The sequence below is a fragment of the Genypterus blacodes genome, unplaced genomic scaffold (genome assembly GCF_046128005.1).
Source record: "Genypterus blacodes isolate CSIRO-AG114 ecotype Tasmania unplaced genomic scaffold, CSIRO-AGI_Gbla_v1 ptg000037l_1, whole genome shotgun sequence".
Classification (NCBI taxonomy): Eukaryota; Metazoa; Chordata; class Actinopteri; order Ophidiiformes; family Ophidiidae; genus Genypterus; species Genypterus blacodes.
The window spans coordinates 2,553,021-2,578,500 of record NW_027466850.1 but is presented as its reverse complement, the minus strand read 5'-3'; the positions used below and the strand labels follow the sequence as shown (position 1 = coordinate 2,578,500).

Genomic DNA, 25,480 nt, shown 5'->3' with positions numbered 1-25,480 from the left:
TTACCTTTGGACATAATTTAATACAGAAAACACAAAACAACAAAAGCATAAAAAACACAGCCATCATTTTCTCTATAACATGTGACTTTGAGGTTCTGTTGACATGAATCTTAAACAATCTACAGAAAAAGTTGTGTAGTTCATAATTATCCAGATTTATTCTTACTGCTCTTAAATGAGTTTTCTTCCTGTTCTAAAAGCAAAATTGTTCTTTGTTTTAGTTAGGAGCCGGGGGTCTTGAGGGGGTCTGGACCAGCTTGTTTTGAGTTCAGGGGGGGTTTATGTAGAATCACACCCCCTCTGCACCATTTCCTGACAGGAGTGAACAAACAAGCATACACATGCACCCCCGAGTGTGCATTTTATGTTTTGACAACATCATCTGTCACAGTCAGTGATCTCATGCGTCGAATAAATCAGAGGTGTTATCACACTGCCATGGGCGTCTAACCCAGACTCACAACACCACCTCCCAAGGGTTAGCTTGTTTTTAGCACAGAAAGAAACACGGCACCTCTCTAAAACGCCATTTTATTAACTGGTTTTGATTTAAAGACACGTTTAAAGATGAATAAAAGTGTAAAAACAGACTAAGACAAGGGTAAAAAAAAACAACAACAAAACAACTATGAGTACAAACCTATGGCTTCTGTTCAAGGTGAGCGTGGTACTCAGTCCTCCATACTATTGTCATAAGCAAGCACCACAAGTCCGAGTGCACACACACACACAAACTCGGGATCAGAGTGTCCCTGCAGTTTATCAATTGTTTCTGTCCACGGAAGGAACAACCCCTAAGTATTTATCTTCATACTGTCATGGGGCCTCCTCCACCTGCAGACACCTTAAGGTCCATGAATATTTCCTTCATTGTGCCCCAGAGTGGTTAAGGTCTCTCACATTCTGTACAATCCAGGTTCATGTCCTCCCTTTGAACGTGTTCATACAGGTATAACTCCCGGAAAACCTGTGGATTTCTTCAAGTGCAACTTGTGGCATGAAGCTAAAAGTGGGAGAAAGAGAAGAAATATAATGTTAAACATGAGCATGGAGTCTATCTATTAAATCACGATAAGGTAAGTGTTGAATGAGACATTTGACCTTTTAAGAATGACGAGAGCGTGCATGGTCCAGGGCAGGTAGAGGAAAGCTTTATCAGTTCTGACTGCATCCACTGTCTTCTGGGCCACAATCTCAGGTTTGAGTGGAGGAAAGAGCTGTGGAAACCTAAGGGAGGAAGAAAAGAACACAGCGTTGGCTTAAGAATAACAGAACATTTACCTTCTTCATTTGTTTCAAGGCAGAACTGAAACTGAAACACAACAGTGGGGGATATTGAGTACACCAGTTTGAAAGTCCAATTTCAGCGCGAACAGGATATTATCAGCAAACTGCACTTCCATTGTGCTCAACAATTTTCCAAACACAAGAAAACTATTTTTTCATTTTGTCAAACATTTTGAGGAGCAATCTTAACTACACAACATGAGTCTGCAGCAACACAGCCAGAGGAGAATCTGTATAAATCAATACAAACTTACTCTAAGTAGCAGATCTCCATTATGCTATGGTGAATCCATTTACTCCAGCATGTAAACATTAGAGCTGATCACCACGTGCGTCTCCTCACCTGACAGCCTCTCCCTCACACTCTAATGATGTCACATCATACGTATATATGTAGTGAACAACAGAGGCCTATTAATTCCATCCACACTTTCTTTTTCGCATTAACACAGTACGGACAAAAGATCACAGCACTGTGTGTGTGTAATCATACTGAGTGTGTCATTTTTTAAATGTTGCCAAGTCTCTAGATAGCCACTAGAAAGCACACAGAAGAAGTGAATGTTTTATTCATCCATTCGGACCGAGAATCGCTTCTCTTTTTAACCAGCATGATAAATCCTTATTTTGCCACAGTAGTTGAAAAGGAACATTTTATTTGAGACAGAAAGCCCAGGGGACACACTCACACACACGCCATGCTCTCACTATGGGAAGGTGCACAGCACTGTGACTGCTCTGTATTATAAACTGATCAGCTGCTCCCCAGGTGCGTCTGGATGTTGAGAAATCCCCTCATTGGTACACGGCAAGTAATGTTTAAAGCATTTCATCCAGGAACCTTGCGTATGATGCACTCCACTGAACCTCCATTTGACCAATCCACACGAGACTCCTGTCAGAGATTAGGCGTCACACTCAGAAGATGGAGTTTCCAGCTGTGGTTCCAAATAGAGTTCAACTTCAAATTCTTGGCAGGCTCTCATTTCAGGTCAGGTAGTTGGACACATAAATCAGTATTGAAAAGAAAATTCAGAACCCCAAATGAATAACCTGTTGAACAATGTCAAGCTGTGTTCAAACCTCATTCAAGCCAGGTTTGTGATGCCACGTCAGACTATGTAGCCTCCAATACAGGCTGTAACCATATGAAGGTGGAGGGGAGGGGGTTGTTCAGAAGTGTTTCATGATAGTGGTTTTGCTTTCAGTGGATCTCAAATTAAGGAGGTTTTCTGTTAATTCTCTAAATGAAGACCACATAAAAGGGTGAATATTGTGGCAGCGTTCTGACCTTTCACTCTTTTCACCGTCTACAGCTGTGCAAAACTCTGAAAGCCCTTAACTCTGTGCTGGAAAAACAAAGCCCTCTTCCTGGAAAAACAAAATTCCTCTTCTACTCAGCAGTTTTGCCAATGAATTCTGGTACCGTGGAAGAAAATGGAAAACAAAATGTAGAGGAGAGTAGAAGCACGTAGATTTGTTGGAGTTACATTCTAGAGATTGTAGTCAGACTCTTCCGTCCTCTCACCTGACTCTCATGCCCTGGAACATCTCTGTGTTGGTGTGGAAGGGGAGCACAGTGGTGCAGCCGACGCCAGGACAGTCCAGCAGGCCCAGCGTCAGGCTCTCCATGAAGGCCAGGGAGGAGGCCTTGGAGGTGCAGTAGTCTATGGCCCCAGGGATGGCTGACTGGGACAGGATGGAGTTGATGCAAACAACGTGGCCATGCTGCAGTTCCAGCATTCGAGGAAGGAAAGCTTTTGTAGTCTGGGAAAGGAGAGAACAGAGGCCATATGAATTGGAGAATAAAGACATGAGGGAAGGAAGGAAGGGTGGGAAAAGGTGGGATATATAGGATAGAGCCAGACAAAGGCAGAATAGAGGGGGAAAAAGGCCTGGAGAGCAACTAAAGATTGTATTTCCATTTCTATTTTGTTGATAATTGCATTTCTCTCTGCATATGGCGTGTACTTTGGATTTCCATTGAAACTAAAAAATGCCAAGACTTTCAAAACCCCTCTGATGTTTCACAAGCTGAGAGGCAATTTGGAAATTCCCGACTTAACCTGCCACAAACACAGACACGAGTGCGTCTCACAGCACAGACGTCCAAACTGTCAAGAACACAAGAGCGCGAGGAACCACATGCGACAATTATACAGATAATCGGGCTCTTCTGTCTTCTAACTGCACGAGAGCACTGCACTCCTTACCCAGAACTGTCCCATAGTGTTGATGTGTTGGGACTTCAGAAGAGCATCATCATCGCTGTCCATCAGACTTTTGCCGTGAACCACAGCAGCATTGTTCACCAATATGGTTACATCTCCCACCTGATGATGAACGGTAGCACAGTTAGAGAAAGAGAACATTCTTCAAGATCAAATGCATTTTTTTCTGAACATGCATGAGCTGATACTGTTATTTTGTAGCAGAGCTGTCAGCAACATTCCAGGCTCTTATACTGACATATCAGATGAAGCGTAATGTATACGCCAGATGGGAGCCAGACAGCTCGAGCCGGTATGTATACAGTTTAGAGGAATGGAGAAGTGTCACTGGGAAATATTCCTCAATGTTCCACTGTGGTAAATTACATTATGTAGATACGTTGGATTCAAGCTTGCATACCTTTTCTCTGACCACCTTGGCTTGCTTGTAAACTTCCTCTCGATTGGCCACATCACAGAGGAAATGGTGGCACTCTGTTCCTGAGAGAGAGATTTCTTCAGCTGTGTCTTTGAGGCACTTTTCTGTTCGACCCCACAAGATTACCTGTAGAGAAAGAACAGAGAGAGAAATCCCAGGTTAGAGCAGCCGGGCCCACGGTCCTGTCCCAGAGGACAAAGGGACATGATCAGATGCAAATTCAGTCGTAAATGATACAAAGTGGCTTTCTAGGAATAAGTCATAAACAACACTTTGCATGTGTTTTGCATATTTATTCTTTGATGACACCTTGTGGATCTGAGAAGATGCACTTATGTTTTTTATTCAGAGAACAGAGAGGCCATTTACACTCCAACTAACAGTTTGCAAGCAAGATTAAAGGGGTTGAGGGGCTGTGTGAATGAATTGTCTTCATCCACCAAGAGACTAAATGAAGGTTGGTCATTTGAGCAGGGAACGCGGGGTTGGGTGGAGGTGGGGGCCTGGTGATTGGGCAATTAGATCTGTCAGTCTCTGGGGTCAGGGAAAGGTAATGAAATCAGGGGCTGAGCCCTCATCTCTCAAACACACATTCTCAAAGAGATTACATGGCCTGTTGGGCAGATGAGCCCTGTCATTTCTGGTCAGGGAGTCTGAAAACAGTGTGTGTGTGAAGTGCTGAAGAGGCCAGTGTGGGATTTGGCTGGTTGCCCATGAGCAAGGTTAATATTTGAGCAAAAAGACCTCTGGAAAGTGATCTTGTGTATCTGACAAAGGGTGTGTGTGTGCGTGTTAAGTCTGTCAGAACATGTGCGTTCATCTGTTGGTATTATTTACTTTAGTGTTAAAGTAAGAAGAATCCGTCTTTATTGCAATGATTCATTAATTGAGGCATTGATGATTTAACTGTGCAGGGGAGGAAGAGTTTTCCCAACCGAGCTCAGAGCTCACAGCTCCACGCTGAAACATTTTGCTTATCACCTTAAACAAACAAGTGAGAAAATACGTGTTCTATGTGGCTCAACCTAAAATGAAATGAATGAAATAAAACATAACAACAAAAAGCTAAGAGGAGAAAAAAGATAGTTTAAGCTGAGTTGAGACACACACACAAACGCACACACATGAGCCAGTGCTATGAATACAACATTTGTTTGTTTGCAATGCAATATCTTAAGATTCCTTCTTAAAGCACATTAGCATTTGTGAACTCCCCTTTCAGGCTTTGGGGACGTCAAACTTGATAAAAATGCAAACTGCATTGTGTCACTATCAGCCCCAGTGTGTGAACTGTGTGGCTCCTGTTTGAGCTCCTTGTGTTTGCTTCATTTGCGAGGCCATTTGAGTAATCAGCAGAGGGAGACAGGTCTTGATTAATCACTTTTAATAGGATTTGAGCCTGACAAACAAACCTGACAGCTCTCATTTCAAGTTAGAACTCAAACTGTGCCCTCCTGGGAAAATGTTATTCAATTCATCAACTCAACCACTCATCACAACACACAGGAGCCTGAGAGCAAACACACACTGGCCAAATTGCATCATGATAGAAACACTAAGAAAACACTTTCTAATTGGCCCTTGCACAAGCCTCCTTTGGTACACTGGCAGATAAGTGATTGGTGTAACTGGCCAAACTTACCAGGGTTTAACATCAACATATGCTGCAAGTGAAAAACTTTCTAATAAACAAATTAAGGCTGCACAGCTTGAAACATGAGCACGAGTCCAGATACACTTAATCCTGGTGAAGGTTTACGTGTGTGTATCCCCCATGAGCTCCAGCTGAATACAGTGACACTCTATCTCTCGGGTCTGAAGGTATTGGTGCTTATGAAACCTTTCACAGCCATTGTATGGGCCAGCAGAGAGGCAGCACACAGAGGGGGCAGCAGGAGTTCAGGAGGCAGTCGCCTGCCGCTGTCTAATTACTGCAGAGACAGCAAGGTCAGTTGCAGGGCAATACCCAGCTGGGAGCGATGTGCTTCCCGCCTCCACTCCAACACACACACACACACACACACACACACACACACACACACACACACACACACACACACACACACACACACACACACACACACACACACACACACACACACACACACACACACACACACACACACACACACACACACACACACACACACACACACACACACACACACACACACACACACAAACACACAAACCTGTTGTCAGTGCCCTGATTTGGTTCATCTTGCGTGCCATAATCTCTTTTGTAACATTAACCACATTAACCATGTAAAACAAGAACTTGTTTTTGCAGAAGCTGCCTTGTTGAGTTTGCGCGTTGTGGCATTGAAATCCACTAGGAAAAGTCCCTGTGAAAAGCCATTGTAGGAATCTGCTGTTCAAACTGGTGTACTAGTCACTGGAATGGCTCTGAACTGCCTCTTCCAGCTTTGTGAACTTGGATGCTGCTTTTGGAAATACTTCACTCTGGTTTATTGTTTCAGAGCTTCACTCTAACGGTTCCACTAACAGCACACAAGAAGACCTGGCTCCCCTTCGGAGTCTCCACTCTGCATCTCGCTGGACTCTTTCATCAATGCCGTGGTTAAGTGTTCCTTATACTGTGAAAACACCAAAGCCAAGGCAGAGAAAAGACGCCGCGGCTGCCAATCACAGGAGGGCTCAGGCTGGGGTGAGCGATAGTTCGTAGCAGTTAGTCCTATTCAGAATTACGTCCCATTTCCTTTTAGCATCTCCTTAGGCACGAAGCAATTGTCATACACACTACCACAGGTGTTGTTTTCAAAGCCTTCACACCTTGATAATAGCCAACAATGGGGTGCTGAAAGCATGGTGACATCCTTTGTTGTGCAGCTGCAAAGTAAAGCTTTAAAAGCCCACAGGTTTCTTCTTGCTTCTTCCCCAAGGAGATGGCAGTGAAGAAGGGGGGAGGTGGTTTGTGTTTCATGGGGCTTTCACTGCTGTTTTCAAGCTGTTAAAACTGTGCTTTAAGAAAGCATCAGAGATCTGGTGTCCCTGCCACACATGTATAGATAATTACAACCTGCAGCCTTCTCTTAAGCCTCTGAAGGCTTTCTACCATGGAAATTACCAGCATTTTCCTCTATGTGTAATGATTCCTCCCATCTGAGGAGCTCCAAAATAGAGCTGCTCTGTATTAACACATTACTGCTAAAGGGACGCCGGTGGCTCATCAGGCACTCAGCTGTGTAATGTTCACCCAGTGGGCTGGAAGATAAACCAGAGTGAGACATGATGGTGGGCTCTCCGTTCTCCTGTTAACCTCTTCACTGCCTGACCTGTAGCGTGAGGATCCATCACCGGGGCCGGCGGAGCAGCTCAGGGCCGAGTGACGGCTCCTTGTTAGGGGGTGAGGGATGGTGTGTGTGGGTGAGGGGCGGCGGGGGGGACGGAGCCCAGGCTGTGTGTGGGTGCATGGTTCAGAGGGGCGGGGTCGTGCTCTGAGATAAACTTGGTTGACAGGAGTGGCCAAGTTATTTATAAGGTGTTTTTCACTGAGATTAGGGATTTCAAAGTTCAAGTTTTGGCAAATATAACATGTCAAAGTGACTTCTCACAGTATTTTGACCCCTGCGTGCATGATGGAGGTATTATCTGTCATCTAACCACTTTTCCCTTCACTTACTGTAATGGGTTAGATTTGCCGCTTTGGTTTCAGATTAATCCCTGATGACGCAACTTGTTACTCCCAGAGATCTTTGCTGGGTTCATGTTGTGTATCATCCTACACAACTCTCTCATACCAACGTGTCACACTGGAGAACTGAACTTCATCTGGCTGCCATCAAGAGCATAATGGGGGATATAAGGAGCAGGCAACCAATGCAGTCAGCACAGTTCAGACCTGACAGACACTTTACAGACCCATCAGTGAGACGTGATGTCAGAGCATCAGGTCCAGTCCCTCATTCACATCCATCTCTGTCGACTTGCCCTCAGTGTGACCCGTGCTGTTGTGCAATACTTGAACCAAAATTGAGGGCAAATGTCTCTCCAGTCTCAGTGGAGCCACTGAGCTGCTCAGAGGTCACGTCCCTCCTTCTTGGAGAGGGAGGAGGACACACACCTGGAGCAGCAGGGTGGACAGGACTGACCTGAGGGCTGAGACATGTGGGATGAAGACTCCCCTACAAGGACACATTAGGACTGTCAGAGAAGGTTTGGAAAAGGGGACTCGAACCTGCAACTCCAAACTAACACAAGCTTTCTTTACTAAAGCATTCGCAACACAACACAACAGCTACAAAGTGACTTCAGCGGTACTTTTCACTGATTGGGTCAAGGTGTCAGTAGTTTAAGTGTATTTACCTTTTTAGCCCCCTGCTTGGCAAACTCTTTGGCCAAGTGGCGACCGATCCCGCGTCCCCCGCCGGTGATCAATACCACCTCCTTCGACAGGTCCTTCCTTCGACTCGGTAAGAGCGAAAACAAACTCGCCTTGACTAGATAATAGATCATCTGAACGGGGAAGAGAACCATGCGACCAACGATCTTCAGATCCATCTCAGGGGGGGAAAGTGCTCGGAAAAGAGCGATCAAGTCTTTAGTGTTGACGCAAGTTTACATGCACAGCTGATATCCTCCAACAACGGTGAGCAGAGTGCAGCAGCAGCAGCAGCAACGCGACAGATCCCGCAAGTTTAACAAGCTCATCTGCAGGAGAGTTGCATCAATAATCCAACACGGCTGAGATCATGACAGAGGAGAACTCGGTGACTCGCAGAGGAGCGCTGACATGTTAGGCGACACGCGTCAAACTCGGGAGACGTGAATGATTAGTCATAATAACGCCGGGCGACCATTGGCAGAGACGCAGCAGCAAACACGGAGCACGAGTGCGGGCTGAGGCGCGGAGGTAAAGCCGGGACTGAGGCGCTCCTGACTGGGACTCGCACACGTGTAGAGACCTGGACGGACCTGAGGGGAGTTTTGTACGGGGGCATTAATCCTGATTGACATGTGAAGAGGGGATGAATCTCTGTGCTTCTGCCCTGACTGGTTGCGTCCTCGCCTCTCCCCACCCCCTTCGCGTTGGCTACAGCTGCGGTTCTCAAGCTGTGGTCCGGGGCCCCCCCAAGCGGTCGCCTCGTCGGGTCACAGGGGGTCCTTATCGTTGCAGAGTACAAAGTACATCATATCAGTGACTAATCACTCCCCACTGTCACTCTCCACTATCAGCCACAGGACTTTATTACATAACAATAGAACATGGAGGTAAAGAGTCCACGAGGTGATATTCGTACCTCAAGCGCCTCAAATAAGGGAGTGATTGATTTAATACAACTAATTTCATCAAACACATTACAGGGAGCCAAGTAAGTGCACAAACATTTATATGACTGCACATGAAAGGGTTAACTACTAAGTACAAATAAGAAATGAAATCACAAGTACAAAATCAAGCACTATGACGTACCAATATAGGTCAAATAAACTTGTGGTGTCAGCAGACTTCTACAGCTCCTTATGTGTTGTGTGTGTGTTGCATTTCATTTTTCACACCACTTCTGAAAGTGTTGTGAACATGGAAACATGCATGTGAAAGCAAATGTATCAATACAACACCAACAATGCCTTTGAATCTTAAGTTCTAGTGCTTAAGTCCCCTTTTTACACCCAGGCTGTTGTGGTTATAGTCGCCTTGGAGCAGCTAAACTCTTTCCATGTGTGACAGTACAGTTTGGAAAAAGGATCAACCCCGTCTCTCCACGGCGACAAACAGAATCCTGCATGAATACCCCTAAACAAATCCTATGAATTAATAGGCGTCAGACAAGATTCCAGTCTGCGATTTTTGGCCCTGGCACTGTGATTCTGACTGGGTATGAGTGAAAGCAGGGCTCTTTCAGCAACTGGGATGGGTTTAAAGAGCAGCTCACAATGGCTGCTTTGTGCTGGGCTCAGCTACTTAGGGAAAGCAGAGAGGCTCTTGGGGGCTTCTAAAGAGCCTTAAGACAACACGACTCCAGATGCTGTCATTATTTGGGATATTTCTGAGATTTATAAAAAGCTAACTCAGTCATGCTGCACTGTAAGCCGACACCAGCGCATTCTAACTCAGATGAGATTTAATATGATGCAGTGGGTTTGGAAAAACAAGACACCTTCATGAAAGCGTCCATCACGGTGACTGGCGTGTGTTAAGGCTGCACCTACAATGCAGAAATGCAAAGAGTGTGTGTGTGTGTGGGTGTGTGTGTGTGTGTGTGTGTGTGTGTGTAAGTGTGTGTGTGAGAGACAGCGGCGTGTTTATTTTCACCCATGCTATCACTGCCATCTACAGATCAGCTGTGAAAGTTCAGATCAGGCTGCTGGTCTCAGGCAACGTCTCCAAGTATTTTCCTCCCTCAGACACCAGATAATGTAAATGTCACTCCGTGCTGAGTGCAGCTGTCAGCAGCAGACTCTCCATCAATACCAGGGAACAACAATGACTTGGGGAAAACACATAAAAAAAAATACAGCCTGGGTTTTAAGCAGCAGTGGAATGGCACGACGGAAGAGTGTGAGAAGCTTCAACAGGAAGAAAGAGTCTGTGGTGAAACTGTTTCTATTGGAAACAAGCAATTATATCCAAGATTATAATAATAATTATTTGTCTTGCTGGGAAACAGGCAGTGGAAACATGTCTTTAAGAGAAAGTCAAGGTCAGAACACATTGCTGGAGGATGTGGGAGGAGTGGAGGGAGGTGGAGAGCAGGTAGATAAAGCATTTACTCCTAATGACTTTACTTCAGCAGAGCAGGCCGGCAGCACCATGGACATGGGCTCTGCAATTTTAATAATTGGCTTCGCGGCGCTTGTTGCAGCCTTCTTACTTCTGGTAATTGGACTTGTGTACTCGGAGCTGATGAATTCAGACGTCCCTCGTGGGGTTGCAAATAGCTGGAAACTGCACATGGTTCATGGCTTGTTTGTTGGCATTGCAGTTGCGGTGAGTACTTCTAGTTGTTACACTTTGCTATTTAATGTTTCCTACGACTACATTCACATTCTTTCATCTGCTGAAATAATTAACTTTTTTTTTTGAATAATCAAATTAACCTCACTTGTTTAGTGAACAGGAAATGCTTCAGCTTGAACTGCATTACAAATACAATTTATACTTTTGTCCTTTTTTCAAAGACGGATGCCCTTCCTCTGTCCTCTAGGGACCGATAAAGCTTTGAGACATTTAAGATAAGAAAACAAGTCTAACCAGGCGCAAAGAAACTCAAGGTTGCGTTCACCTTTTGTGACACTGTTGTTGTTAAGAACAGCAGCTCAGAAAGTAAACATTGGGGTTTTCAATTTTTACACAGGGAGGTATCTTTGTCTTGTTAACACACACACACTGTGGTTTCCGTCTTTCCAGGGTCGGATCCTGGAGCGTCTTGGTATTTGCCATCAGGTCACCGTCACTCGTTGGCTCACGGCTTGTTTACTGACTCACTCCAGTCCAGACTCCACCGGCCTGCGAGTGAACAACCGGAAGTTTTCAGAGGTGCCAGTGCGAATTTATGAACCCTTCACTGCCTGTGACAACCTGAGAAGAGGTCTTGTTTACTTCCATGGAGGCGGATGGGTGTTGGGCTGTATAGGTAGAAATTCAATAATTATTCAATCTCCTCTATTCCTTCCATCTAAGCATAGAAAACCAATGAAAATTGTCGGCACATAGAAGGAAAATGTGTCCAGGCTCTGTCTGTGTATCACTTGTTTGCTTTTTGTAAATGACCTCAACATCAAAGGCTTTTATGTTTTGCTATCTGTAATTTCCTGGCAATCTTTATCAGATACTGCTGATGAAGTCTGCCGCCACATCGCCAGGAAGACTGAGACCACCGTGGTTTCTGTCGGGTACATAGAGTCTTTCTGAATGTACTCCAAACATTTTCAACCCATTTTGTCTACAAAATATCCAGACTCTGTCCTGTCTCACCTGGCAGGTACCGGTTAGCCCCGGAGCACAGGTACCCTGCCCAGCTGGATGACTGTGAGACAGCCACGTGTCACTTCCTGTCTGTGGCTGAGGCAGAGTTCAGGGTTGATTCTAGCAGAGTGGCAGTCGGAGGGGACAGCGTTGGGGCTAACCTGGCAGCAGCGCTGTGCCAAAGGCTGGCGAGGAGAGAGGACGGACATCTGCCGTCCCCCTGTGCTCAGGTTCTCATCTACCCGCCTCTGCAGATGGCAGATTTTAACCTGCCCTCATACCAGCAAAATCATGCTGTGCCCATATTGTTTCGTGGCCGCATGGCATTCTACTTCCTGCAGTACCTGAATGGGGACATGTCTGTGTGCCAGGACGTGCTGGAAGGGAACCATGTCCCCAGTGAGCTCAGGCCACGCTTTCAGGAGTGGCTCTCCCCATCCAACCTACCTCCAGAATGTCTAGCTGGAGGCTACAGTGAGCAGCCAACCCCAGAGTACGACGGGGAAGTTTATCATGCAATCAAATCTGGTTTGGAACCTGAGGTCTCTCCTTTACTGGCAGATGATGCTATCATTCAGAAAACCCCACCCACCTTCATCCTCACCTGTGAGCATGATGTCCTGAGGGATGACGGGATCCTTTACAGGAAACGGCTGCTGGATTTGGGAAAGGATGTCACCTGGCAACATGTAATGGATGGTTTTCATGGTGTCCTCAGCTTCTTTGACCAGGGCTGGCTCACTTTCTCCTCTGCTGGTCGTGTCATGGATAGTGTTGTTGACTACATAAGAACACTGTGAAGATCATGAGTCAGATAATGTAACACACTCTGCCTGTTCCTGTTTTCTTAATAAACACTGCATGCTTCCAGTTTCCTCAATCTGATTTTGTATATCGAAAATACGAGTTTCTTACTGACAAAATTAAAATACCACAAATCAAATCAACTATTCTCTGTGCGACATTTTCCCTGAAGTCCATGCATTTAAAGCTTAAACATAAACATTGCAAAAATGTCTGGCACATGTTTCATGTATATATAAAAGCCAAATCTCATGTTCCAGCTTTTCATTTTAATACAGCTTTCAGACTAAGACACTTGCTTCCAGGACACTCTGCTTGCCTTACCTCCCAGTGTTTGCTGTATCCATAGCAACAGGGCTCTTCTATTTCCCCTCCACAGCCCAATTGATAATAGGACTAGGTGAATGCACCTACATGCTATCTGTTTGACTATCTAACCATGGTTTAACAGGGTATGACATTCTCCTGCCTAAATGCAGCGACGCCATGTACAGCATGAACCAAACAGGGACAAAGGATGATAAATGGAGCCAACCTGGCTGGAGAATAGAGCCCAAGTATGCAAACAAAGTGCTGATAGGCAACTGGAAGGAAGAAAGACTCCAGGTAGGCATATTGTCTGCTACTTATTGTCTGTTGTTTGTGCTATACGCTGTATGATAATGTAACATTTGGCAAAAGGTTATCGGGAGGCACTGCCTCAGTAAACAGTGTTACCTCTTGGCCCAGCCTGTATGCAGGGTAGGTTATCTTAGAATACTGATTCGAGCATATGACCTGAACTGATAGTGAGAACACAAAACCATACTTCTTCATGAGGCAGATCCAAAACATAATGCTAACCCAGTGGCAGTCAGCCAAGAGTTTTGCAGCACCTCAGTCGGTAGTCAAATCTATAGCAAAGTGATTAGGTAGACTCAGCTTGGCTTCATCAGCACAGGGTCCTGTTGGGAGCGGCTAAAGCTTGGGACTAATTGCATTGACGTGGGATTTAGCCACAGGCTGCTGGTTCAGGTCCGGAAAGGAGAAACGTCTGAGGAAATACTGTATAACAGCACAGATCAATAGTGAAGTGTGAGCTTTGCAGATTCTTGTGCTGAGCTCATTGCTCAAGTGCCTGTATATCCCCCTCCTCACTCCTCTATCTGATGTCTATTTATTCTGTCTGACACAGTTCAGTCGAGAGCCAAAGACTGCCAACAGCACCAATCACATAGACTACCAGCCCCACTGGGACTTCAAGCCCGACGTCTCTGAGAGAGGATCAGCCATGCACAGAGCTGAGGTCAGCCTTTAACGGGACATTCATGGCATTAACACCAATTGAATGCCTGTCACACCCCTGCTAGGCACAGCTTTCTTCTCTTATCTCTGGCCACTTCTGTGTAATATTGACTGCCAAGATAAAGGCCTTAGAGAAAACCCACAGAGTGAATTTCTGATCACTTTCAGCAGACATAAAAGATGTTTAAAATAATCAGTTCTACTGGGTAACAAAAGCCAGTTAGAGGCACAACATATTTTTTGACAGTCATCTTGAGTAGTATGCTACAGCAGCAGCAGCTTCCTCTTTGTTTGAATGCATTAAAGTCTAACTGTGCAGGCTGCTGTGTATTGTCCCCCAGGGGCTCCCATCCAAGCTGTTCTTCGCCCACCATGGAACACCAGCGTCTCTCTACTTGGTCACACAGTACGAAGAGAGTTATGGCCAAAAAGGCAAAACTCTGCCCACTCTGCACCACTGGCATCCAGACAGGCCAGCAAGGCAGCCAGGGAGATCTAACTACCCAATCTCTGGTCAGACCACAGTTGATACTAGCAGGCCAACATCACATTAGACACTAAATCATGCATATTAAATGATATATTGAACCATCCAATTAATAGTGCTAGAAACAAATGTACTGCCAAACGACTTCAATGCTGGAATGAATGTAGGTGATTTTCTATGGACAAAACATAACAGTATTTATGCTCATGCACGATTCAATCTAGGCTGCCACAGATGTGTTATATTGTTCAAAACCACCCATTGGTATAATTGATGGCTGCAGTAACATGGCAGCTGACTCTTTCTCCTCTACATGTTGCTTTGCAGCCCCTCCAACCAACTTTGGCCCGCTGCAGCCCTCAAAGCATCATTTGGAGAAGCAACAGTCACACCTCCCGTCTGTAAGTGTGTATAGGTCAGCGTACCAGAGGCACCCACTCAGCGCATTCTGCCAGAAACGCTTTGCCAGTGCATCATGCAGGCTATCCAGCCACCTCTATGCAGCCAATCATAAATACAAGGACCTGGATCTGAGACAGCGCCCGCTGCTACAAGTCCCTGATCATTGCCTCCGTCTCCTTCCATCATCTCAGCAGGCTTAGGGCAAACGCTGCAGCTCCGAGACTGCCACACGTTCTGCTGTTCAAATGTTTTATTAGTAAGCATCACAGAAAATATAACAGAGCGCACAACTGGGGAAATCAAAAGGAAGTTAAAAATTAAACATGATTCTCATTATGTCATTTTTAGGAGTGATGTAGGTTTGTTGTGTGTGCTGAGTTGTTTCCAGTGTTTATGAACTGTATGTGTGAGTGAAGGAGAGAGAGGAGGGGGTCATAAATCACATCCGCCTCCTCTAGAAGATAAATACATGCAAATTCTCTCTCTCTCTGCGCAGCTAATATTTGAAACTCAGAATGGGCTGTTCATATTACCCCACAGACCCTGAGTGAAAAGAGACAAACAGCATGTGTTGATGCCAGAACTGACCTGGGTATTGGGGTAGAAGCACGAGTCGTTCAAGGCAAAGTCTGAGGGGAGACGCTAACTCCCATTCCATTAGGTGTTTAATTACAGGGAATCAAAGTGTTTAATTAGGAAGAATCAAAGATGCTTATGTTTGATGGTCAACCATCTGTGTCGCCTCCCTCTTCCTGCCTGCCTGCTGCCATTGAGTAAAGTCGAAGCCCCTGTTTTGCTCACTGTTAGCTACTTAGTCACTCCACTGTGCTGCTGAGTCCCGTGTGTGTGTGTTTGTGCGTGTGTCTGTCACATGATGCTGTGGGAAGTCTTACAGTATGTTAGCTGCTATGACCTGCTGTGTTTGCTTTCTAGGCCACATGATGGCGCTATAGCAGCATATCCCTCACTGAAACCTGTCAGCATGATGTCTTTGAAGGCAACAGTTTAACAGCCACTGACTTGATTGTTAATTATTAATCATCAATTAATTATTAATATATAGCATCAGGGATTTGATATTTAGAGTGTTAATGTAATTGCTCAGCACTTCAAATTAAAGTGTTAGTAGTAATCATTCATACAAACAGTGAAGCACATATTTGACTTAATAACATTATTTAGTTGTTGTATATTATAACAAAATGAATGTATGATTCATGTTTGTCTTTATTGTATTCTTTTATAAACATCAATTGTATACCATATATTACAATATAGAAATGTATAATAAAGATCCTGTTCACTTGAGAGCCAAACGATTAAATCTATTTCCAGGAGTGAATAACATTTGAATAAGAGTTTCAAAGGTAGCAACTAATGCTTATTAAAAATGTGCATATGTATATTTCAAGACACAATCATTTATATCTTGTATCCATATTTAAAGAGAAAGTGTAGATAATCGCATTGTATTCAGTCCACTGTGTACCCGATGCACTAGAACACACTGATAGATTGTCACTATATCCCCCAATCTCTGTAAGGTGTTAGAGCTGAATGAACTCTTTAACTCTATGACTTATTTATGAATTACCTTTGCAGCAAAAGTAGTAAGCATCTGGTATGATATAAAACTAACTTAATGGCAGAGTGGGAGTGGCAAATCAAAGAAGCAAACAATTTACATGGCAGCACACCCTGTGTAAATCTCAACAAACAGTAGTTTGACTACCATTAACTGTGTAATATATTACATTCATTGCCAGCGATTGAGACATACGGAACACATACTTCTTTGTGGGAAATGGATCCAAGAAAATGTCCTGTATAAAGAAAAATAATATGTTTGGGAGAGCAATCTTAATAACAATACAATAGCTACATCTTGCAATAACATGAAATTGGGTTGGATGCAAGCCTATAAAAAGGAAAGCCTTTTCAGTCAACAAGAACCTTGATGTAAAGTATGTTTACGTCGGGATATTCCATCACCACCTAATCTCATGATCAATGGAAAACAGAATCCTTGTTACACGCTGGTCTGGCGAGGCTTCTTATCGGGGAGAGAGAGGACAGCGGGGAAAAGTATGCCCTTCGCTGCAGACAGGACGCTCAAGTCCTCATCCATGAAAGTAGGAGAGATCTCATCGGCCAAAAATCTCATGGTGAACTGGCGACTGACACAATAGATTGCGTCATCCATGGCAATGCACTGGAAGGTAGGACAGCGGTAAAGGCGTTTGGTGCTGCACTCGTACCACAGTCTGGCCACCGTGTGGTAGCGGTAGACGCTGACGCCCAGCAGTGGGTTGACATCAAAACGGTACAGAAATCTCCCCACGGCCACCATTTCTGCAGTTCGGTCTTTGCTGCCTGCTAACAGGCTCGGTTTCCATGTGTTGGTTTTGGGGTTGTAGCGGAGCAGTGTATATCTAAGGGTTCCCCCGGAAACAAACAGCTCCCCGTTGCACACTGTGACGCGATGTGCCACAGCAAATGTATCATTAGGCAGTGGAGCCACAAATGTCCATCTGTCGGCTCGTGGGTCATAGCGCTCCACTGAAGAGAGGCACTCCCCGCCGATGGCATAGACGTAGCCATCCAGAGCTGCCAGTTTGCAGTGGGGCCTGGCTTCGTTCATAGGACTGATCTCCTTCCAAATGGATGTCAGAGGATTGTAGCAGAACACCCGGTTTGAAGGTGTCATTTCTGTGTCTCTGTCTTGGCAGCCCACTGCTACAAATAAATAGTTATCCATTGTGCACATGGCACATGCTTTAGAGATGACCTCCTGTGGGATCGGGCAGAGCATGTGCCAGACATCTTTGTAGTCATCATAATAATACAGAGCACTGGACCGTCCCCGCTCTGTCTGTGTTGTGTGTCCTGCTGTGTTCCTCGACCAGTCTTGAGGGTCCATATCTGCCACCACAAGAAACTTTCTTCCTCTCATTCTCTGCTTCTGGATTTGCTCCCGCTCACCAGCCATTAGTCTCCCATAAAGGCTGGGGGCCCTGAGCACCTGTAGGTAGTTGTCTGACATGACTCTGAGGGCCACTTTCTGCAAGGAGACCTGGCCAAATTTTTTCGCTAGACCAAGCACCTCCATACAGTTTCCCAAATCAAGCTTGCTCGTCAACATTTCCAAGTCTGCGCTGTCAAGGATTTTTGCTGGAAAGTGTAAAAATTGAGCCCCGGCTAGAGTCTCTAGGTCAGCCTCCTCCTCCAGGAGGCCTTTTCCTCCTGTGGAGAGAGAGGTCACGGGCTGAACAGACTTCTCTGCTGAACTTTTACAGGGGAGGGAGATCTCTGCAGCAGAAAGATAGCTCCCCTTGCGTAACAGTACAGGCCTGGTGGTGTGCCTGAGCTCGGCACTTTCTGATGAGAAACAATCCTCAGGGGGGCTTTGGGATAAAATCATATTGCGCACAACGATTGGGCTCAGAGTTGATGGAGGTTCTGTGATGTTTGTGCTATGATGTTCAAAATCCGATGGGTGGGACTCAGAGGTGTTCTCATACTGACCCAACACAGCGTTTGAGTTGACCGAGTGTGAGGAAGACTCAACAAAATAATCATATATCTTTCCACGCACAATCGGGCCTCCTGTTGCTCCCAGTACTAAGTTGGCATCCTCCACTTTGATCTCTGCTTTGGAGAGGAAGCTGGAGTAGGCCCCCTGGTGCTCCAAATCCTGCCTTAACTCTCTGCCCACACCCACACATCCCTCCAACTTCTGCAAAAAGCAAGGTGAGCGACGACCTGCTGTACCGGCCGTCTCACTCGATGTAGGAGGAGGAAGGTTCAAAGCGTGTCTAAATGTATTGTTACTGGTGGCAACAACTACCTCTTTCTGATGATCGATGAGTACCTCTCCGTTCATGCTGCTACATTCACCAGGTGAAATGGTTCCACCCTCAGTCTTTTCAGTCCGGGTTGGATGATCTTCTGCTGTCCATTCCCAGGTGTTATCAGGTGTCAGGTCATCAATGGAAGGTCCGGGCTGCCTATCCCCATCATCACTGTCATGTTGGGGTGAGTTCTGACATGGCAGAGTCGACTCACCGCTCTGGCAGGTTGTGTTTTGTTGCTCTCTGGTCTGCCCATCTTCTCTGCCTGTAACACACAGCTGAGGCGTCTTCGTTTCCCTGGAACTGTAAAACTTGTAGGCCCAAGAGACCAGAAGCACGGCAGCCACAGAGAGACTCAGCTTCAACAGGAGCTGCATGTCGAACTGCACACCCAGGAGTTCTGCTATGGGCATAGCTGTGGTGGTGATGAAGGTGGACCGTGGCTGACTGATCTTACTGAATGCTATTGTCGGCGCAACTCAGACGTTGTTCGCATGCTGCCTGGTCGTCATTGTAGAAGAGCTGTTGTGATCTGGTGACTGTGCCTCCTCTCTCAAAGGAGCAAAGGAGCAAATGTAAATTGATACCTGTTGAAACACTATTTGCATCCCTGGCTCTGTAGAGGCGGAGCACTAGTCATGCACCACTTGTGGTCGGTGAGGTGCGGATTCACTAATCATACTGAGAATAATAAAAACTCCATGGATCAATATTTGGTTATGTTGTTTGCTGCCTCACCCTTTCATTTCTCACAATCATTCCCTGTAACTATCCAACAACTGTCTTCCGAGATCCATGGAACAATAATTTCTAAATGCACAATTATTTCATGCGGCTGAACTTGTTGCACATTACTTGTTGTTCACAGGGTGAACAGGAGTGGCTCAGGACATATTTTATTTTGGCATTTTCTGAATGCATTTATATGAAAATTATGATAGATCATGACCGGTAACTGTTCTCAGCAGACACGATGGGAGTAAACATGGTTTGAATAAGGGGTGGAGTGTGATGATAGGTAGCATTTGTCACATGCTTAATAACCAGGATACATTTGTTTGCACAACCAAAGCCGCAGATCAAAGGTCTGCTTCTTTCCAAGTGCAGATGCTTAAATTAATCTCTGTGAAGAGAAGTTGAAGATTGCTGTTGGACAGTGAAAGATCTCTTGGCATTATAAACACTTACATTTGTAAATAATACAGATAACCATCTGAAGAATGCCAGATCAAAAGAGTCTCTGCAGAGGCACCTGACATTTCCACACTCTATACCGAAAGGCAAACACACAGTATGTCTGTCAAACAGCGTCCATGTCAGTCGTCACCGCTGTCAGGCTGTCATTTCGGCTGCTGATTGCATGCTCGGCTCAGGCCAGGCTCTGGCCAACAACATAACAAAGCATTAATTTTAAACACTCGGGTGGTTTAAATGGTGAATATAAATGGTGTATCATGTGGAGAAGCATACAGAAGGCGTGTCGGGTGTCCAAGATCACATGGGCACTGTTTGCTCATCTGATAGTCCAGCCTGCAGACGACAGAAAGGAAACTAGATTCCACAAGCATGGCTGAGTTGTGAATTATTCACCGCTCAGCCACAGAGACAGCTCCTTATCCTCACCATTGCTCCCATTTCAGGTGAACTATTCAAGAGCACTGTTGAGAAAAGGAAAGATTGTCAGCCATAGGCATTGTAGTGTGGAAGCACTTTCACCTCTTTTGGCACAAGTGGCTTCTATAATGGCTGTGCAATCACTAAAAGGCACAAAAACATATTTTTTATCACATCATACTCTTCATTCTTATAATCAGGTTAAGTTAGGGTAGTGGGAGAGTGTGTGAGGTAAATGCGTGGTGCCTGAAGGACATAAAGGCAGGTGAACAAAAGAACACAGCTTTATATTTTGTAAGGGAATAGAATAATTGCTAAGTTGGAAGAACCTTTCTCTGTTGGGATATACTAATGTGGAAAAGCCACAAATATAGATGCTCATATTGATTGTCTATTGGTTCCAGTTGGTCAATCATCACTGGTTAAGGACAGCGTTGATCTTATATTGTGGATTTCTAGCTGTTTATATTACAGTGGCTCATTTGTAAAACACACATTTGCACACAAACACAAACACCAGGATATGAGCTGATATTTCAGGTGGTACGATGATGAAGTCATATACAGACATTTTGCACATTTTGAATTGACTCAGTGATTGTTATGGAGCTGTTTTCCTGTCTTGAATAAGAATAGGGGCACACACAAAAAGAACCAGCCCTGTGCCTTGTGAATCAAAATGAAAGTGATAGCTGAATTGTGATGCTACACAGTGGGTGGACAAGGATATGCATCCTTTGCTTCCCTTGCTACAAAAAATTAATTCAATGTGAATATGACTGTCTGTTAATCATGTTTGTGCTGTGCCGCTCTCATCTCCAGAACACCGGAATATGGATTGTACTTTGGCAAGGTGATCCAATATCCCAAAACGGACCGGTCTATCCTTTCTATTCTGCTAAGCTTTAAAAAATCCTCCCCTCTTACTTCCATCTGATTTAAACCTTAATCCCTTAATACATTTTGTGTCTTTAGAATAGCTTAAATTGGAAATTCTTGTGAAGTCCAAAAAATGCAGGATTACTCTGCATTAAGATAGCCTCCGCTGTGTGTGAGGGAGTACTTAATTAAAGGGGGTGAAGGGTTAACAGCAAAGTCACAATCTCCTTCAAAAATGATGTTGGCTTGGCGACAGGAATTATGAAAACGGAATCTTTGTGAAACTCTCCTTGTCATCTGGACTGGTAGAGGCGTGAAAAATATAACTAAGCACAAATTTAGTCCTTATGTCCCCGATATGGTCACTTAGATTGATTATGTGCTAGGATTTGATTACAATCAAACTGGTTTTCGAGTAATTCCTACCATCGTATACAGGATGATTCAGATTTGGTTCCTCCTACTTAACAGGCCGAGTCACACTGTTATATCAAGTAAAGTCAAAGCTTGAGTTTTTTTTTATCATCTCTCCATTTTTAATACAGGTGATATGAAACAAATGCAACAACCCTGTTTACACACGCCGCCTCAGGTGAGCACCACTGTGGAATGGCGGCTAAAATGATCCTACTATTAGATGTCTGGGTAAGAGTTACGTATTGTACACAATGTAGGTCACTTAAGATAGTATGTCACAAGTAAATAACTGGATTACAAGCCGGTGACAATGAGTTTGCAGTGCTGTCAATTGCAACACAACAAAAGGAGAAAGAATCTTAAACGTCACATGCACCACAACCCCAAAACAGCTGACATATGTTAGATATTTTTTACTCTGTCCTTGGAGACCTGGCATATAGATAGAAAAGCCTGGATGGGAAATAAAAAGGCTGTCAATCATTCTGTCCTTTCAGCCAATGATTATCTCTGAAAATGACATGTTGAATGAAATACAAACAAAGGTGGAGAACTGTAAACTCCAACTATCTCAACAACCATCCCTGACCTCCGCCCATATAACTTCTTTAATATTCTTCAATATTTACACTGATGTACACAAAATACACTCAAAAAGGAGATTTTTTTTTCTAGTTTCTCAACGCATTTTAAATCTTCTCGTACATTCCAAGCCATCAAAAAACTTAAAGAAGTAACTCAATCGTTATATATTAATAAAAACAAATGTTCCGGTGAGCATTTGTTGTTTGTTCCAGGTGGTTCCGGCTTGGCATCATACAGGTGCGACCCGGCACATTTAACAAAACGCTGTGTTCCATACGGTTGTGCCAGTTCCACATTTCAACATTTCAGTCAACATTAATGACATTTTTCTTGCCAAAAACAAAACCAAAATGATTTTTTCTTTTCAGTTTTTTTTTCATTTATCGTCAGGCAAACGTGGGACAAGAAACAAAAAAAAGGTGTAACTGGGCAGGGCTATATAGGAAGTGATTACTGTCACGTTCATCATGTTGTTCTTTTGATATCAATATCTTCGTTATTTTGTTACAAAAACAGTGAGTCGCCACTGTTTCCTGATCGACTGACGCATGAAGGGTCTGTTGATGATTGGAGAAGGCTTGCAGGATTGTGGAAAATATGTGTTTGTGTGGATGTGTGGTTGTTGTGTAAGGACAAGTACGTGTGTGTGTGTGTGTGCCTGTGTGCCTGTGTGTGTGAGTGAGAGAGTATCTTGAATGAGAGGTTTCACGTCAGTTCCACGGTCACTGTGAGGACGAGTGCCATCCACGTTAGTCCGAGCGCGTCCATGCGTGAGGCTCCGCCTGCAAATACCACAGAGAAAGTTGGTCAGAGAGTCCAGCGTCGGCCACAACTCCGCTGTCTCACTCCTGTCAAACTCAACTCCTTCAATATAAATGACTAAAACTTCAGCTCATACAAATGAATGACGACCACGCCACACACACAAGATGCACATTGTTACTAAAGTAATGAGTTATGTAAATGGCTGATGGTTGCCACATATAGATGCATTTGATGAAAACCACTTCAAATAGACACGTTACCTTCAAATGACACATTTCATGATTTTTAAATGTCTGTGTCTGTGTCTCACTGTGCCTCAGGTTTGTATTATAGTAATTATATGCACTATCCTCATGCCCATTAGAAGAAGCACCGCCTGCTCCGTGTCACTCCTACTGCAGTTGTTACAGCAAAATAAGAATAAGAAAAGAGGCTTCAGGGTCTAAATATAAAAAAAACCCCACATTTTTTGAATCAATGTTCCATGTATATCAATTTAATTTTGGCAGCAATAATAAATAATAATGACGAGTCCTAAAAACAAGACGAGCATGATAAATACACATAACTTTCCTTTTTATCATGTGACCTAAGCCTGTTAGTGTGTCATGGTTGTATTTCCAGGATGCACTTTAGCACGGGTTACCTGAAGTCAAAGATGTTTACTCGGAAAGGTTTGGTGACTCAGTGACAGCACTGCTCTAATATTGACAGATAATGATGTTGACACCATCTCTCCATGTCTAGAGTTACTGTAAACCTGCTCATTAAAGCAAACACAAAGGTAACAATGTGTTTTTGTTGAATCTTCTTCTACTGTTTTAGAAAAGGAGGGAGAGTAAATTACTTTAATAAATCTATATATTATACATTTGCAAAGCCTGATTTCCATGCATGTTTCCTTTCCCACATGGCTTATGTACTATATTACAGACGAGAGCTTGGCACAGACAGGAGCTAACCCTTCTCACTCCTGTTGTTTCTTTTATGGCTTCCTAACAGTGAGGAGTGTGGGAGGCGAGAACCACTGCAGCAGGAAAGTAGTGAACGGCTGTGGATCGGAGCTGGAACTTTGCTACCATAACCAATTTCTTCAGGTGGTGCCAAGACTGTGCCCACACTTGTCTGGCATCCAATTACAATGTGAAACAGACCAGAATGTGATGAGGCTGGAATCATTAGTTAGTAGCAATGCTATGAGATCGGGTGATTTTAAAAATAGAAATGGTATTATTGTTGTTATGATTGTTATTGTTGTTCTTAATGGGTGGAAATCTTACTCATATTGTTCAAATTAGACCGACAGCTCCACGGCTAATTCATGAATTTTAAAGTCCGTGCACCTACAACCGGCATTGCATATTCTCATCATCCACTCAGTCAATAGGAGATGTAAAACTGACAGCAGACAATGACGACATGAACTTCTCAAAAAAGACTTCATCTCATTCTATAACGAGCTCATCCAACCATAAGACCATCATCTGAGATCCTCTTCTATTCTTCTGTCATGGTTGCGAGCCACCCAGCCATCTGTTCGCCTTCAGTTTTTGGCGCAGACCTCAATGTGATCGTGCCAACCTGGATTTTAATGACAACTGGGACCGACTCTGTGGTGACTTGCTCTTTTAATAAAGGATGCCACCACCTTAGTTGCGTTGGACCCCAGATTCTAGCTGAAACCATAACAATAGCTCTCCTCGTATGACCGCTCTCATCACATTCTGTCACTGGCCTAACCTTTCGGGTCCAAGGCAGGCTTTGATCAAAGATTTATAATGATGCAGAATAGATTGTTGCCCACAATAACATGCAGACCTGTAGCCTGGAGATATAGTACAGCAGAAGACTTTTCCTCAGCTTTACTCATCACTTAAATTCTGCTCACTGCCATACAGGGCAGCTTGACAAGACGTCTGGCAGCTGTGGAGTTCTGACAAGGATGAATGCAACGCCTTATGTGAGGAATGAGTTTTTGTGTGCTTTGGCTCTCGGTGACTGACTGACAGGGGTGGTCCTTCCCACTTGCAAGGGCAAGGAGTGGAGTATACAGCCATTAAGTGATCAGGCACGTGTGTGGTGAACCCTTGGGGCCTTGTTGTACACATATTTGACTTGCATGCAAGGCATGTCTGTGCTTCCACGCTGACCCGATTCTGTCCTTCCTGTGACACACCTGCTCCCGCGCTTACCATATCATTTGCATATTCAGATTTGCATCCCTAAGATATGACTAGCAGAGATGGAATACGGAGGGGGAAATAGAAAAGGCAAAAGGAAGAGACTTAGCAAAATGAGACATATTTGAAATGTGAAATAGTGTGTAAGTGAGACAAGGAAGGAATGAGTGTAAAAGACTCTTTAAGTCAGACTAAGTCACAGGCACAAGATATTAAATACACTGCAATATAATCCATCCAATGTCGTTTGCTGTGAATTGCAAAAGTCACAATTTCCATTTACTGCATAACACTCATGCACTCTCACGAGTAACAACAAATGTATCCGCTGTATTCCTGTGTGCTA

General features: G+C 44.3%; 5 protein-coding genes across 5 annotated transcripts in view; 2 read left to right on the top strand and 3 right to left on the bottom strand.

The window, feature by feature from the left end:
• Nucleotides 1–517: 517 nt before the first annotated feature.
• Nucleotides 518–8,941, bottom strand: dhrs3b (dehydrogenase/reductase (SDR family) member 3b). Its single transcript, XM_076147392.1, has 6 exons — nt 8,263–8,941; nt 3,919–4,062; nt 3,501–3,620; nt 2,816–3,054; nt 1,102–1,227; nt 518–1,003 (listed from the first exon to the last, which is right to left on the bottom strand). Exons 1-6 carry the CDS (start codon nt 8,455–8,457, stop codon nt 919–921), a joined length of 909 nt encoding a protein of 302 aa, XP_076003507.1. The 5' UTR covers nt 8,458–8,941; the 3' UTR covers nt 518–918.
• A 1,752-nt stretch (nt 8,942–10,693) lies between these two features.
• aadacl4 (arylacetamide deacetylase-like 4) lies at nt 10,694–12,666 on the top strand. The gene is made up of 4 exons (XM_076147393.1): nt 10,694–10,888; nt 11,309–11,534; nt 11,730–11,793; nt 11,883–12,666. The coding sequence occupies exons 1-4, from the start codon at nt 10,712–10,714 to the stop codon at nt 12,664–12,666; spliced, it is 1,251 nt and encodes a 416-aa protein (XP_076003508.1). The 5' UTR covers nt 10,694–10,711.
• Nucleotides 12,667–13,165: 499 nt separating this feature from the next.
• On the top strand, nt 13,166–15,043 carry cfap107 (cilia and flagella associated protein 107). The gene is made up of 4 exons (XM_076147092.1): nt 13,166–13,276; nt 13,845–13,955; nt 14,296–14,467; nt 14,769–15,043. The coding sequence occupies exons 1-4, from the start codon at nt 13,166–13,168 to the stop codon at nt 15,041–15,043; spliced, it is 669 nt and encodes a 222-aa protein (XP_076003207.1).
• A 1,011-nt stretch (nt 15,044–16,054) lies between these two features.
• On the bottom strand, nt 16,055–19,251 carry klhdc7a (kelch domain containing 7A). Its single transcript, XM_076147073.1, has one exon. It carries the CDS (start codon nt 19,105–19,107, stop codon nt 16,873–16,875), a length of 2,235 nt encoding a protein of 744 aa, XP_076003188.1. The 5' UTR covers nt 19,108–19,251; the 3' UTR covers nt 16,055–16,872.
• Nucleotides 19,252–21,721: 2,470 nt separating this feature from the next.
• igsf21a (immunoglobin superfamily, member 21a) overlaps nt 21,722–25,480 on the bottom strand; it is a 149,759-nt gene continuing 146,000 nt past the window's right edge. Inside the window, exon 10 of the mRNA XM_076147303.1 lies at nt 21,722–22,971. Within this exon, the coding sequence (XP_076003418.1) occupies nt 22,895–22,971 (77 nt within the window). The 3' untranslated portion in view covers nt 21,722–22,894. The remainder of the gene's footprint in view (nt 22,972–25,480) is intronic.

What these genes read in the sequence shown, in the direction of transcription:
- dhrs3b (XM_076147392.1), bottom strand. Translation starts at nt 8,457, where the DNA reads ATGGATCTGAAGATCGTTGGTCGCATGGTTCTCTTCCCCGTTCAGATG. An exon ending in ACACTATGGGACAGTTCTGG is followed by an intron (nt 3,055 to 3,500) that starts GTAAGGAGTGCA and finishes CTCCTTTCCCAG; the next exon opens with ACTACAAAAGCTTTCCTTCC. An exon ending in TTCCAGGGCATGAGAGTCAG is followed by an intron (nt 1,228 to 2,815) that starts GTGAGAGGACGG and finishes TTCCTCCCTTAG; the next exon opens with GTTTCCACAGCTCTTTCCTC.
- aadacl4 (XM_076147393.1), top strand. Translation starts at nt 10,712, where the DNA reads ATGGACATGGGCTCTGCAATTTTAATAATTGGCTTCGCGGCGCTTGTT. An exon ending in TTGTTGGCATTGCAGTTGCG is followed by an intron (nt 10,889 to 11,308) that starts GTGAGTACTTCT and finishes CCGTCTTTCCAG; the next exon opens with GGTCGGATCCTGGAGCGTCT. An exon ending in ATGGGTGTTGGGCTGTATAG is followed by an intron (nt 11,535 to 11,729) that starts GTAGAAATTCAA and finishes AATCTTTATCAG; the next exon opens with ATACTGCTGATGAAGTCTGC.
- cfap107 (XM_076147092.1), top strand. Translation starts at nt 13,166, where the DNA reads ATGAACCAAACAGGGACAAAGGATGATAAATGGAGCCAACCTGGCTGG. An exon ending in GGAAGGAAGAAAGACTCCAG is followed by an intron (nt 13,277 to 13,844) that starts GTAGGCATATTG and finishes TGTCTGACACAG; the next exon opens with TTCAGTCGAGAGCCAAAGAC. An exon ending in CAGCCATGCACAGAGCTGAG is followed by an intron (nt 13,956 to 14,295) that starts GTCAGCCTTTAA and finishes ATTGTCCCCCAG; the next exon opens with GGGCTCCCATCCAAGCTGTT.
- klhdc7a (XM_076147073.1), bottom strand. Translation starts at nt 19,107, where the DNA reads ATGCCCATAGCAGAACTCCTGGGTGTGCAGTTCGACATGCAGCTCCTG.